A 16,200-nucleotide genomic window follows, 5' to 3' on the forward strand; every position below is an offset into this window, starting at 1 on the left:
CTAAGTCTGTGCTTTAGTTATGGTTGTCGTCCTGCTTCTTTTTAGTTATAGCCAGCCTAATGTGCATATTTAAAGTTTGTTTATTTTTTGTTTTAGTTTCTTAATAAAAATAAAAAATTCTTACGAAACAATACAAAAAAAAAAAATAAAACAAAATATTGTCACGCGATGTCTTACCATATAACAAATACGCCATGAATATACAAATTTAAACAATGTTGCTACAAACATGAACTATTGATTTTCCTACACAGTTGTTTATTTTTTTTATGACGGAAGCCTTAAAGTTTAAGTTGGAAACAGGAGTAGAAAATTTATTAAAGAATATAAAAAAAATATGGCAAATAGAAAAAAGTTCTAAGTGTAAAATAGAATAGAAAAGAGAATAATAATAAAATGCTAAAAATAAATATTAAATCCTGATTTAATAATTAATTTTTATATGATGGCGTATGATTGATATACATTTATGTTACAAGCCTATTTATTGCGTATACGCCTAGAGAATTATATTACAATTAGATAATCAATATTTATCAAAAATGTGTGTTAATTATGGTGTTTTTCAATAATGTTGTTATAAAAATATCTTTAGAATCATTTAAAATCATTTAATAACTTTTAGTATGTAATCATTAGAAATTACTAAAGCAAAATAACCAGGTTAAAAACATATAATTTATTTACTCTACTAACAAATCATAATAATTTGTTCTACAAATTACTTTTTTCTCTACATATCTATATGTATTTCCATTAGTACTTTTTTCATTAGAACTGTATAAACATCCACTTTATGTAAATATTTATCTAGACTACTTTATGGCTTACAAATATTCATAGCCTATTTTGTGGCTTAACCATACTTCATACATATGTTTGTACATACTTTTAAGTGCATCGTTTTTAATTTAAGTGAAACTTGATATCAATTAAAACGAAACTTTTGAGAAATCATATAAAAATTATTAATTCATAAAATGTATTCATAATTCCCTTAACTATTACAGATTTGCATAGTTTTGTGATGTTTTAAGCAGAAGTATTAATTAAAAATTTATAAAATTTCTGACCAGAGAGCTGAAATACGAGACATCAAATAGAAAATTATAAGTAATTTATCAAATATAAGTTTTAAATAGTTATTAGGCAGAAGTTTTTCTAAAATGCATTAAAATGTCAAAGGGCAATAAAGAGAATATCTTTTGATAAACAATTAATTAATTTAAAAATACATGGTTGAACATTTTTTTTGGGTTTTTCTTTAAAAGGAATAAATTTTGCTTTTGACATTTCTTAAGTGGGAGTGAAATTGGATATCTCTTAATCTATGTTACTAAAATGGAGAGATAAACGATTCAAAAGCTTTCGATTTGAACTGATGGATATATGTAGTATTTCTAGCATTTTGTCTGATTTATATGAAGAATTCATGAAAATTTGACTCTGTGTCTGACTGTATGTCTGACCTTACACGAATGTTTCTCGACTTGGTATTATTGCAATTTGGATAAATATCTCTACTTTTCGCAAAACTAAAAACTGGAAGAGTCATTAGAATACTTCAAAGTAATTTCTTGGAGTTTTTTTAATCATAGTTTGACCAGACAATTCTGATACTGCAGTGCAGATGGTCGGCATGTACCGTCCTATAATGGCTGTTGGTCAGTAGTACTCGTAGAGGCTTCAGATTAGTAGGAGGATTTATCTACAAATGAAGAAATGCACCTAGGCTACTATCGGACTTATTGTACGCTCCTTTTCATGGAAAAAGTTTTTTGTTTAAAACAAAGAATAAATGATATATAGTATTTATTGAATGTTTTATCATACGATGTTCAGAAACTCAGATTGCTGGACGTAATTCTTAAGAATTTTCCAATCACTGTTTTATTATTCCAAAAGGATTTATGGGTTTCTCTAACTCATAGTTTTAATTCTATCCTAATTGTACGTTAAATATCTTCCTTCACTTTTAAGCTACTACATTCGACCTTAACTCTGGGAGAGTGTAGCTTTGGTTGAAATATGAAAAGGTGACTGCACAACAAAATTAAAATTTTAGAACATTTTCCGTTCCCAAAGCAGTGCAAGTTGCATGGAGGACTGGAGAATAAAATATTAGAAATTGTATTATCTAAGAATAATGGGTGATATTACGTAAAATTGAATGTTACAACTTCTAAATCGGTAGTTGTTATAAGAAACATTATGTTATTTATTTTATCTGCAATTTTCCTTTACAATTGGGGGTGTTCGTAGTTTCCTTCAATCAAGCTTTATGTTTCGAATTAGTATTTAAATGGATGTGCTTTTGTTGAAAGAAGCAAAGTCTGTCGTGTGATTGTACAATCTTTAAAAGGTTGTAGATAGAGGTACGTTTATGTATTTTACTATTATTATTTTACTATTTTACTATTTTATTGAAGGTACACTTCAATCAACATTGGGATTTGTCTCATGTATATATATCATTTCGCAACGGCACTACTAAGCAAGATATTATAAAGCTCGAGTACTTAAGAAAAGTGTTTGTGTATGGACCCACACAACCTTCCACAACAACCAGTGCGTTTTTCTTTAAAATCATTTGGGGCATGTTGAAAACTACCACCACAAAAAGGTATGTGTGTCATACAGAAATAAAGAGCAGATGGACAATTTTCAAATTCTTTGGATCAAAAGAGGATTATGTGCCAAATTTTAAAACATTTTCAAAAAAATGAATCCTGTAGCATGGAAACAAACACAAGTGGATGGACAGACAGACGATCATAACTAAATAGATTCCGAAAATGATTCTGAGAAAGTTAAACTTAAAGAAGGATGTAGAACCATTATGGACGAAAGACGGACATAACTAAATCGATTAAAGACCTAATTCGGTGTAGGTAATATATAATATTACCTATCCATAGAAAATAATATATTTATTGATATTTTTCAACACTAGTAATATTTATTGCCAATAATTTTCTACTAATACTATTTCTACTAAACCTATATAAGTTTGCCAAAAAAAAAAGTATTACAATTTAATACATGTCAACATAGAACTGTCAAAATATTTAACAAGGTTGTGACACCTTCAATGACAGCAAAGAACACTTGATATGTAAAGAACAAAAATTAGAAAAATAAGAATAATCTTCATTTACAACATTGTTGTATTTTACAAAAAACTTCATATAATTAAGAAAGAAATAAAGTTATTTATCAAATGTTAAGTCTTAATAGATTTCAACATGATGTCAGGGATTAAGAAGATGATAAATAATAAAAATTAATTTATGCACACACATGCAATGAGATAATAAAAAGACAAAATTCGAAAAGTCCTTTAAGCTGAGAATATTTTGAAAGCTAACAACTTTTATACATGTTACAGCTAAAATATTAATTTTAATACAAAACAAATTTGTTGTAACATTTCTTAAAGGTGTTCTTTTGCTTTTTCTTTTTTTTCGTATTCCAACAAGAATATTAATTACTTTGGGGATTAAAGGCTTAAACAACTCAAATCCCCCTTTTTTAAAGCTTAAGGCTTATCTAAAACTAAAAGCCCGGCAAAATTCATGTATTTTTTGTTCAAGCTTTTAATTACACACAAATATTTGTCTTCACTGCTTCTTAAAACATGAATGTAATCAACAGATTATTGTAGCCTTGCTGTCGTCAGCTTTCAGCAACACTTTCTGCTAAACTTAAAAATCATGTTCTAAAATACCAAACCATTCATGAATGGCAAACAAATAATATACAATTTTAAAAGTAGAAAAAAGTAGTATTATTACTATTCGGATTTTTAATATATTTCCGCCTAAACTTGAAACAAAAGGATACACCCACTCAACATTCGCTCATTGAATACATACAAATATGTACATATATACGGAGGGGGAAATATTACATCTGTAAATGGGTGCGTGTTAATGTGTATGTTGGTTCGCATACAAAATATTCATTTCTTTACAAAACGCAAACGTGTAGTAAAGATGACCTTGAATGCGGTCGACTTAATTCGTGCTGTTATTTGTGGGGTTTCCTTCTCAGTTTTCATTACTCGTTTCTTATTTTCTTTCTGATATTGTCAATGTAAATTTTTTAATATTTACCTTTGGTAGAAGGTTGTAAGTATTTAATCAAGGATAATATAAAATATTAATAACAATATAATTTTAATTGTTTAAGTATAATAAAAGTAACTGTAAATCATAGCAAATTGTAATGACGAACAACTGGTCAATTATTTTGCGTAGTTATAAGTACACACATATATGTATATGTGTGGAAGCGGAAGTAGTGTTTGAAAGACTGTTAAATTTTTAAAAAATATTGATTACGTACTCAGTACGAGGAAAACAATGGAGGTGGTAATATGTGGGAAGGTTTTTTTTTACAAAATGTTGATTTCCTAAACCTTACTCATTCACCATTAACACAATGAAAATATTCTTCATATATGAAGATGGACGGAATAATAAAAAAAATACCCTACTTTTTGCTGGATAGTTTACTTTGGAACTCAATGAAATTCCATCAATGAAAATAACAACATAAATAACTCTCATTAACTTACAATTTTTATGAAAATTTGTATTAGTTCTACAACCAGTTCTAGAACACATGACTTTAGTCTGAACTCGTTCTAGTTTTGCGTTTAGCGTTAACGCTCGTTCTTTGGAACGCTTCAGTAACTAGTTCTTTAATAAATGATTTTTGTTTAAATTTATCAACCTAGTTCTAGAGAAGCCGTAGAGAACGTATAAATAAGTATTTCTTTTTTTAATGTTTTTGTTTGAAATTACTAAGATTAGGAGCAATTTTTAGAAACTGTTGAGGAATTATATACATTGAAATTTTTTTCAATTGATTCCAAGAAGTTGTTTCGGAACTAGTATGCGTTCCATTGAACTAGTGTAGTAGCAATGTATAACTAGTCGCGAAGAACTAGTTCCTTAAAAACTATTCAAAAGTATTTAAGGACCACAACAATATTCTATTCCAGAAGTAATGACGACACTACTAGTTCCAAGGCTGTTGTTTAAGAATCTGAAGTGGTTCTGTTTTCACTCGTTCTAGAACTAGTAACAAGTTCTAATATTTTTTCTGGCAACATTTAAATATCTATTTTTAAACATTTAAAATTTTGATTTAAAAAATTTTTCTCTATAAAAATATAAATATGTTTTACAGTTTATTGCATTTACTTAAATATTTTTATGGTTGCGTTTATTAATGACAGCAATGAAACATAATACCATTCAGCTCCCACCTATTTGTTTTCATTATTATAATTTTCTTTTCCCACTATATATTACCATGGAAGTCTTTATTGTAAGAAATAATTGCTGTAGAATTTATATATATTTTTTTCTACCTATCTACTCCTTATGGCTTACGGGAATTTTTCTCATAAATATTAACCATGAGTTTACTATGTATTAACATTTCTAACATGGTCTAGAGACAATATACAAATGACTAGGAAACATATACAAATTGATACTTGTGTATGCATGTAGCAAATGTTTTGCCTTCATTGTATGTCGTTCATAAGTGTCCTATGATAAAATAAGAAATATATATAAATTTTTAGATGGAAAATTTGTTTTTGTTTTATATTAAGAGACTTTTATCTATTTGCTTGTAACAAATTATTTCTTATTTTTTTCCTACAATTGTGGTAGGATTTTATAAATTTCCTTTTTAGCTTTTATTTCTATAATGTTTAACATTTTCAACAGATAATAAATATCTGTTTTTCTGTTTTTTTTATTTTATTTGTTTTTTTATAGAAATACTTAAATTACAAAACCACATGTGTGCTCGAGTGTTTGTCTATATTGGGGTTAGTGTGTGGTCCTACAGCACAATTCAAATAATATTCAAACCAGCGGAAAAAGGAAACTTCACTCGAAAGTATGCAATAGAATTTATGTTATATTTTAATATATATTTTTCATATTACGTTTTGAAAATGTATCACTTGACTTTTTATATAAGTGTATTAGGGTGGTACAAAATCTGCAAAAATACTAGTTTTATTTGTTTTAATAATTTGCAGAAAATTTTGTGTTTAACTGTTGCCTTATGATTTAGATCCAACGTTTTGAAAATATTTATTTATTTTGCTCGTTTACTAATAAACTGACATAACTAAGAATTCGGATTATTTTTATACCCTAAACCACTATAGTGGGGAGGGTATTATATGTTTGTGCAGATGTTTGTAACATACAAAAATATTGGTCCAATACCCACCTTAAAGTATACCGTCGATTCAGAATCATTTTTTGAATCGATTAAGACATGTCCGTCCGTCTGTCCGGTTGGCTGGCTGTCCTTGAAACCTTGTGCGCAAGGAACAAGACGCAATTTTTATGATAATTCTATGAAATTTGCACCAAGCATGTTTTTAGGTACAAGGACGAAAATGGTTGAAATCGGTCCATTATTTCACCTAGCCCCCATACAACCGCACCTCCAAATTTGAACTTTTTATGCCATAATTACGTCAAATATTCTATTATCTCTCTAAAAATTGTCACAAATAAGTTTTTTAGCCCCCATATAAACCCCCCTTCAAAAATGTCTTAAACGTGTAAAATTGACTTGTAACCATTTGTATCGCAATAAAATTCAACAAAACTAACTGTTCTTTAAAAATATATCCTTTCCCAAATTTACCGAGGATCGGCCTATATTTGACTGATATAAAGCCTCATTTAGAAATTTTAGTTTTTTTTATCAATAAATTGCTTAAATATTTTGGAATTATGGTAATATTCAACATAAAAGTTTTTTATAAAAAGTAAAAATTTTAAAAATATACTCATGGTGTAGGGTATTATATGGTCGGCCATGCCCGACTATACTTTCCCACTTGTTTAAATAAGTAAGCGAAATACTTTCTAATGTAATGAAGCACATACGATTCGTTTAATACTTGTATGTTTATCCGTCTGTCCTGTTGTATATACATCCTCTAACAAACTAACTAACTAACCAACTTACTAATTAACTAACTAACTAAGTAACTAACTAACTAACTAACTAACTAACTAACTAACTAAGTAACTAAGTAACTAAGTAACTAACTAACTAACTAACTAACTAACTAACTGACTAACTAACTAACTAACTAACTAACTAACTAACTAACTAACTAACTAACTAACTAACTAACTAACTAACTAACTAACTAACTAACTAACTAACTAACTAACTAACTAACTAACTAACTAACTAACTAACTAACTAACTAACTAACTAACTAACTGACTAACTAACTAACTGACTAACTAACTAACTAACTAACCAACCAACTAACTAAGTAAATATGTAGATTGTATGCATTCAAACAGTATGTTAATTGACAGGATATCGCAACTTGTGGTGTCTTCTAGCAATTCTCAAGGTGTCGGTAGTAAGTTTTTGACATGAATGGTTTCTGACAGAATTTTATACCAAATACAAAAAGTAGTTGTTGGAACATATCAATGGTACACAGAAAAGATTGTGATCTCAGAATAGAAGTACTATATCCCTGTGGCTCTAAGAGATATTACATTGTTTACCGAGTCAGACAATATTTTAAAAAATGTACAGCACTTTTATGGTAAATTAAAGCTCAGAGAGTAAATAGCGCGAAATTATAATTAGTATAAAAATCCATTTTTTCTTTAAAAACTTCTTTAAAATCTACTCAACTAAAAAATATATCTCGACATACATACTTATGTATAATATACATGTCAAGAGGGAAGCATATAATATAAACCACCAAAAAATTATTAATTAACTTAAAGGCAGTAATATGGAAAATAAAAACCTCCACTAATTACTTAAAAACTTTTTTATATACAAAATCATCCCATAAGTATGCTATTATTTATTAACCTTAAACATATGCTACATATGTATGTAGTTTTTTTGGGTTGTTACTTTAACTTACGAAACTTACCCATAACTTAGGGTTCCATTCTTTAAATTATTCCCCACAAAGTTAACTGGTTGCAAAGGCAACTGATTATGTTGTTGTTGTGGCTGTTGTTGTTGCTGCTGCTGTTGTAAATGTGATGTATTTGTTAAATGTTGAGTATTAGAATTGACATTGGTTGGCGTTGATGATGTTGTGGTAATAATTGGATTTTTTTGAAAACTAACTGCTGTAGAATTATCAATCATATTTACTGGCTTTATTATGGCATTCATGCATTCTTCCCTTGGTACCAGGGACATGTTCATGGAGTCATCCATCTTAATTTTGTTTTATTTTAATCCTACAGTATTTTTGTTATTTTCTTGTTTGTTTTTTTTAAGAACACAATTTAAGTTAAAATGTTTAATAGTATGTTTAAACTTATTATTGTTGTTGTTAATTTACAACATTTTTTTGTTATTTTGAGAATATTTTCTTTAATGTTTCAAATGATTTTTTTTTTGCTTCAATAGTGTCTCTACTAACGATTTATTGTTATACTGATTAGTGTCTGATGATAAATTAAACTTTTTTAAGTTTTTTATTTTGCTATTTATCCCTCTAGTTATCTGTCTGTTTTTCACTTTAATTCTATGTCAGCAATATTTATTTTCTATTCTATAACTATTTTTTCTATTATCAATCATGTTCTATTTTTTGGTGTTTTTTTTCAATTATAGCAATATTAATTTGTGTATATATTTTCACTTTCTTTTGTGTAAATATTCCATATTTTTTCTACTTTACTTTTTATTTATCAACTTAATTTAGATTTTCTTTTGTTTGTTTTTTCTCATTCGTTTTATCGCCCGGCTGTTTTTATCCTTTAAGATTTTTATAATTGTGACGTTTATTTTGTTTTGCTGTTGTAGTTTTAGTCCTCGTTGTTGTATTGTATATATCTACTCAAGTACTATTACTCAAGCTGTTGTTGTATGAGCATGAATTACTAGAAGGATGTGTGGTCGTGTGCAACTGCAAAGATAAAAAAAAATGAAAAACTACATTAGTACATTGAAATAAATTTTTATTTATTTTTAAAATTTGCTGATTAAATAGAGATTTTTTTCTTATTTCTATTATTTTAGTATTCTATTGTGTGTATGAAATAAAGAAAATAATTGTTATGAAAATGTAATAAAGTAAATTTAAAATAAAATATTTTAGAATTATTTTTTTGTTTCTTTCTATTATTAAAATTAAAAGAACTGCTCAATTGAATGTGTTTTAAATTGAGATTTTTAGACAACATGAGACTAAAACGTTTTTTAGGTATTATGTTAGTGATAAAATTTTAAATAAAATTACTTTGTAAACCAAATATGCTTCAAAACAATTATACATTTTTTTTCATAAACAGTTCGAAATTAAGAATATTTCCTTTTCGAACCGTTTCGAAACATTTTCAATATACCATCCGTTCTTATGCTGGTCAGTCTTACCATCTGAACTTCCATTTTTTACTGTCTGTATATCCATTTTACTGTCTGTATAACATTTTTCAAAAAATATATATTGATTTAGTCATTTAGTTTGCAATACATCGAAATATTGAAATATAAAAGCATATATATATTTTGAAGGCCTTATTTTATGGATGCTTTTTTCATCAACTGGGTAAATTTGAGAAGCGTCTACCATGCGCCCCTAGATCTTCTATGAAGAACTCAGGTGGCAGTTTTTGTACATGGATGTGTTAGTCCATGTTCAAACAATTTACTGAAGTTCTTGAGCTATCTAATCTCTTGCCATAGCAGCCCCGTTGCAGAATGACAGGCAGAATGGGCATGGGCAGAATGACAGGCAGCAAGACAATAGAAGGAAACACAACCAACTCTGACTGATGTCATGAGATACAATTCCTATAATCTAATGACCCATTACATTGCATTCCTTAAACTCTTTAAACCCGCGCAAACCAACAAAATGGATCAGGATCTATATGAACAGATCTATGTGACAAAGAATGTAGGAATTTCCAAAGTGAACTGAACCCAATAAATGCCCCGACAATTAGTCGCGTAGCATGAATCAATATAACATGTTGAGATGGCAACATCACCGAGAAAATTTCCCAAAACGTAAAAAGGCTTATTACATCCGTACTAATCTTCAATATATGGAGACTGTCCCGATCTTACACCAATTTTTGTATAAATTCCATCCTCATGATCATAAGGATCTCTCTACGACATAACAAGCAACAATTTAACGCTAAACTGACAGCCACTACATGGATCCCGAAGGAACCTCAACCAACCAACTCAACCAACTGACCAGCTGGAACAAGTTCTGAGGGCAACTGGCTCTGGTTCGACCTCATGCCGAGGATACCTTTGACATCGCCAATTTATAGTCGCTGTAGACTAGAGGTATTGGAAACACCTCTTTCCTCCTGGTTTGCAATAATACCATGGTGAAGATTTTACCGTGGTAAAGAGGGAGTTAAATTGGCTTAAATACTATCGGATATCTAATAGGGATATCAGAATTTATATCGAGAGTCAAGCTGCTATTAAATCCCTAATTAGTGTGTTTTCCACATCCATACTTGTCCATGAATGCCGTACGTCTCTGAATGAGATGGCGAGACTTTCAAACATCACCCTAATTTGGGTAAAGGAACACGGGATTTCGTATGAAAATAGCATTGCTGACTCCTTGGCAAGAGTTGGCACCATGCTTAGCTGACCGCAGCTAAGTAGGCTGATATCGATGGCCACTGTAAATTTGGTAACCATGCTAGATGCATTGGACTTCCGTTCAACGATTACTGTAGAAGTTGTCAAAACGAGGATGAAGAGAAAACTATTACTCATCTTCTATGCGAATGTCCTGCTCTGTCGGATGCCAGACTTCGGACGCTTGGATCGACGTACTTTGTTGTTCTGTCTTATTTGTCGAATATTCAATTAGAACGTCTCATGGATTTCATCAATCTGACAAAATGGGTGTGAACTCAATACCCACACTGTTAATCCATGACAACTGGCCTAGTTTCTTCTATCTTTCTTTCTTAAAAATCTTACTGCTATTCTCACTTTCTCTTTACCAACGTCTCTTTTTCCACTTTTACCCATCTCTCTCTTTCTTCTTCTTTTAAAGGTATTAATACAAAGGGATCAACATGGACCCAAGTAAAGCCGAAACGGATACATATGATAACCTAACCTATACATACATATGTATATAAAACGGTTGTTTTCAAATTTTAATAATATTTTTTTAATACATGTTAAAGTTTTAAAACTTAAAAACATCTTACATTAATATATGTTTGATGTTGTAAATTTGTAACAGTTTCCGTTTCTGCTAAAAACTTATTCACAAAAGAAAGTTATAAAAAAACTTATTTCTTGCGCTATTCTTTGATAAGATTTGTTTAAAACAAATTTGCATTTATTGATTATGTATATTCATAATAATAATCTGTGTTTTTTTTTTTGTTGCTTTCATACTTTGGCGGAACTATTGAATGAAGCACGTACATCTTTTTTTCTTTTGTAGTTTGATGAATAATCGAAGCATGAAGATATACTATATACTTGTTATATTTCTATATTAATGCATTAAAACTATTTAAATAGCCTCAACCAGTATGTTAAAGACAGCATTAAGTTTTTGCCACCCTTTGCATAAACTTTAGTTATGAAATTTATAATTTTACTTGCCATAGTAGTGGCTGCCACAGCAAATTTATTACAATATACTGGTTATAATTATGATAACTATAATGTACCAGGAATTAATTATCCCTCCTACAACAAACCGCTTGTGTATCATCATCATAATAACTATGTTGTTAAGCCACAGAGTCCACCACAATATCCAAATAGCAATGTAGCGGTGTGTGCAACATATAATGGAATTTGGAAAACATTTGCAAATATATATCAATTTAAGGATGAAGTTAATCAAGGACTGGGTAAGTATTTTTTTTTTAATTCTAGAGAAAGAATATTTGTAAATTATTTTACATTTAAGCCTGGAATTTTCATAGTTATGGAACTTGCCCTAAGCCTCAGAAACCTTTACCGGAAGCGGTAGAACCCATATGTGCTACTTACAAAAATCAACTGAGAACTTTTGCCAATGCCTTGGCTTTAGAAGTGGAAAATTTAATTAATGGAAAAAGTAAATTTGATTTATTTTTAGTTGTAATATGGTTGTGTAGATCATTTTTGTTTTTGTTTATTAGATTGGGTTAAACTATTCAACGGTGTTTGCCCTCATATCTCAGAACCGATAACAACCACAACTGCTGTGCCCTTTCCCTCTACTCCTTGCGGTAATCAGCCAGTTTGTGGTGTTCTTAATGGTGTTTGGAAGACGTTTCTCAATTTGAGTGAGCTCAATGCAGAAATTGCTAAAGGTTCAGGTAAGTTTTAGGTTTTTTTCTTTTTTTACTTAAAGCAAGAACATTTTTTGTTTGATTGCGAAATTTTAGGTTGGAGCTTTTATAGTTTTGGCTTTTGTCCTAAACCCGAAGTATGCGCTAAATTTGAAGATGAATTTCGTACATTTTCAAGTGCTTTAGCATTGGAGGTGGAGAAAATTGTTAGTGGAAAGAGTAAGTGAATTTATATATTATATTCGATTTGAAGAAAAACTTAATGTATTTGTTTTTAGATTGGGTAATTGTCGCTTCTGGTGTATGCTTAAACACACCAACACCCTCACCCGCCACACCCACTCCCTCAACACCTACTACCACTCCCTCAACACCCACTACAACACCCTCAACACCTAATACCACTACTTCTACTCCTGCAACTAACACTCCACCAGCATCAGTTGAAGATAATGATTTTAGTATTAGTACCACTGATACTACAGAGGCTTCAACAAATAAAATGTCTTCTACACCATCTGATTCCGATTCTGATAAAACAACTTCTAAATATTCCACTTCGAATCCTCCAGATAATGTAGATGATACTGCTGCTACGCTTACCACACCAAGTGGTTGTCAAACTAATCATCGTATTCAACAGAATAATAATTATCATGGTCCATATGTAGAGGGTTCCTTCCACTATAATCATAACATGTTTAACCAGGCCAATATTAAACCGTATCACAGTAAAAAATATTAAATATTTTTTAGAGAACATAAGCATGCATTCCGAATTTTTTTTAAACTTGTAAAAACTTTCAAATAACTTTTATTTTTTTTTAATATTTCTCCACATAGATTTTAAATACAGATTAAGTAAATCTTCAAACTTTAAAAAATCTTATTCAAAACTTTCCAGAATCATTAAATATATATAAATTAATTATCTTCTTTCTTAATAAATATTTTAATTATTTTTGCAACATTTCTACACCTTAATTTCATAATCTCTACTTTTCCAAATCTTAATTAGACTCATCTCAAACTAAATCATGGCTGTCGGTTGCAAACTAAATGACATACTTTCTTACATTACAACGTAATACAAATGTCTTCAACATTCCATGAGAGATTCAAAGAAAACAAGTGCGCGCCACAAATTGTTGTCCTCATTTCCTGCAAACACTTTTGAAATTGTTTTACCAGTCATGTTGAAATAATGCCAGTATATATTCCACAAAAATGTATTGTTGCTTAAAATAAAACAAAAGAAGCCAGTAAAGTAAAAAACCCATACATATAATCTAGTAAACTGCCAAAAACAACGTATATATATAATATTAAAAGACGAATAACTTATAGGAAATATTCTAGATCGTTTTTCTAGCTAAAGACAACAATCAAACATTTACTTATGTGCACGTTTACACAAATAGAGAAACTTTGGTTAAAATTTATGTTACCAAGTCGGTATGGTTTTTCTACAATCTAACCGCATTTTTTGGTATTTCTACAAATATTTTAGGAAAATATTACTGAGCATAGTATAGAGTAGTATTTAAAGTAATAAAGATAAACATTAATTTTATTAATGTCATAACATCTTGAGTCAAGCCATCGTATTTAACAGAACCGACCAATCGGAAATAATCACTTGTCTTTGATTTTCTGATGTATATAGTGATAAACAGGGTAAGGATTTCTATGCAAATGCATGTTTGTAGTCAGTAACTCAAAATAACTTTTAACTAGTTTTCTTTTCGATTTAAAGAATTTACTACAAAATGGCATCGATTTTTACATATTTTGTTATAAATGCATAAATTGCATATTTTACTTTAAATTGCATATATTTTGCATATTTCTGCTATTTAAAGTTGTTACTTAGTCTTATTTTGGTGCATATTTTTCACATTTTTAGTGCATATTTTACCATTTTATAGTGCATATTATAAGCGAATATTTATTAGTGCATATTATAAGTGCATGAAAATCCTTACCCATATTTGATATATTCGGCTTATTAAAACATTAAAAGGTCATAAAATAAGACACAACAATTGTGTCTTATCTGAACAGATCAATTTCATAACATTCACTCTAATTATAATCAAAAGTTCTTATTAATAAATAATCCTTTTGTTACAACAACTTTTTAAGTTTTCTTAAATGTTCTTATTATAAATTCCTAAATTTTTAGCTTTTTTAATGCTAAATAAGAAAAAGAAAAAAAGCTAGAAAAAGCCGAAAGCTGAGACATACATTTTGAGGCTAAAATCTAAATAAAAAGCCCTAAAAAGGCTAAACTGGCAACACTGCACAGGAGTGACATTATTTCGAAAATAACATTCCTCAAGAATACTGTTTAAAAAATCTTAAGAATTACGTCCAGGACAGTTTTTAAACATTGAGTTTTTAAACATTGAACACATTCAGTAATTTTTTTACGAACAAAAATTCTTCTTCCATGAAGAGGAGTTCATAACAGACCGGATAGTGGTCTGGGTTAATTCTTAGGATTTGATGTAATATACATCCTCCTATCAACCTACCCTAAACTAACATTTTCTCTATCTTGAAGTAAGAACAATTTCTGAATGCAAAACTTTATTTTTCGAAAAATGCTTTGCATATGTATTGTATTTTGGATGATGGTTTCGGTCTTTCTGTTCTCCAGATCTAAATTTATATTCACAAAAATTAAAAAATACTAGATGTAAAACGAACAAGTTAGAATGTTATAGTCGGCTGTGCCGAATCTCATATACCCTCCATCAAACCGTATGCCGTAAAAGGAATGCTCCCATATAAACATCAGGGTGATATATGCAATATGGCTTAAGTCAAATATGGATCGAGATCTTTGGAATTAACAAAATATACATTTTTAAAAACAAAATATTTTTTTGTAAACCGTGAGCGTATGAGTAATTTTCTGAAGAGGACCTTTTATGCGTCAATTATAAACAGCAAACTCATAAAATTGTTTACATAGATTTTGTTTTGCATAAAACTTGTTTATGACAAATTTCAAAACTAGTATTTTCATAATAAAAAAAAAAAAAAACATTGGTGTACTCTCGTTTTTATGCCGTTATGGGGAGTAAGGGAGTTACCGACATATTCCCCATGAAATTCGGTAGTAAGTAGTAATGTTTGTATAAAAGTTTCTTATGTCGAATTTCATAACCGTATAACCGGAGCAGCAATGGTCAGAGATTAGATAGCTCAAGTACTAGAGCAAAGTATAATGGACTAAAAATTCCATATACGTAAATTGACACCGGCGTATAAGAAGCACAAGAGTCTTCATAAAAGCCTTGAAATAAGGCCCACACAGCAGGTGTTCACGTAAAGCACTTCGACATTCATACCCTTCTAACTCTTAACAATAGGGTGTTTCTTACCAGTGATTGCCTTCTCCTTTTTCGTGGTTAGAATGAGCTTGACACATGCCACCTGCCATTCCCTAACGGGGCTACTATGACAAGTTATTAGGGATAGCTCGAATACTTGATCAAAGTGTACGGAAATTCCATAAACGTAAATAGGCCAACACAGCAGGTGTTCACGTAAAGCACTTTGTCATTCGATTCATACCCTTCCCACCAAGGTGAATTTTATAGCAATATATTTTTAAAATTTTAATTCAATTCTTTATTAAAAATGATTTTTAATTAAAATAAAATTTTCGCTTGTGATTCACAAAACATTGCTACAGTAATTTGTAAGTCATGAATGTTTAAAATTCGTTACATCTTTTATGTATGTAAAATGTGTAAAAACCTTTTTTATTTTCTGCCTTCTTTTTTCTTAGGCTCTTGGCAACACTGGTTGTAGCTGTCAAAATTATACATATCATTAAAGTAAACTATAATTT

General features: G+C 29.6%; 2 protein-coding genes across 3 annotated transcripts in view; one reads left to right on the top strand and one right to left on the bottom strand.

Moving 5' to 3' along the window:
* The window catches only part of LOC111675195 (ATP-binding cassette sub-family G member 1), a 91,425-nt gene that overhangs the window by 49,655 nt on the left and 25,570 nt on the right, over nucleotides 1-16,200 (bottom strand). For both annotated transcript variants that reach the window (XM_046956393.1, XM_046956394.1), the window contains exon 2: nucleotides 7,967-8,959. In XM_046956393.1, the coding sequence (XP_046812349.1) occupies nucleotides 7,967-8,262 (296 nt within the window). In that variant the 5' untranslated portion in view covers nucleotides 8,263-8,959. The remainder of the gene's footprint in view (nucleotides 1-7,966; nucleotides 8,960-16,200) is intronic.
* LOC124421354 (mucin-5AC-like) lies at nucleotides 2,445-13,163 on the top strand. The gene is made up of 7 exons (XM_046956396.1): nucleotides 2,445-2,623; nucleotides 5,799-5,922; nucleotides 11,492-11,909; nucleotides 11,969-12,118; nucleotides 12,183-12,362; nucleotides 12,432-12,554; nucleotides 12,614-13,163. The coding sequence occupies exons 3-7, from the start codon at nucleotides 11,633-11,635 to the stop codon at nucleotides 13,078-13,080; spliced, it is 1,197 nt and encodes a 398-aa protein (XP_046812352.1). The 5' UTR covers nucleotides 2,445-2,623; nucleotides 5,799-5,922; nucleotides 11,492-11,632; the 3' UTR covers nucleotides 13,081-13,163.

This window comes from Lucilia cuprina, chromosome 2 (genome assembly GCF_022045245.1).
Source record: "Lucilia cuprina isolate Lc7/37 chromosome 2, ASM2204524v1, whole genome shotgun sequence".
NCBI classification, from domain to species: domain Eukaryota; kingdom Metazoa; phylum Arthropoda; class Insecta; order Diptera; family Calliphoridae; genus Lucilia; species Lucilia cuprina.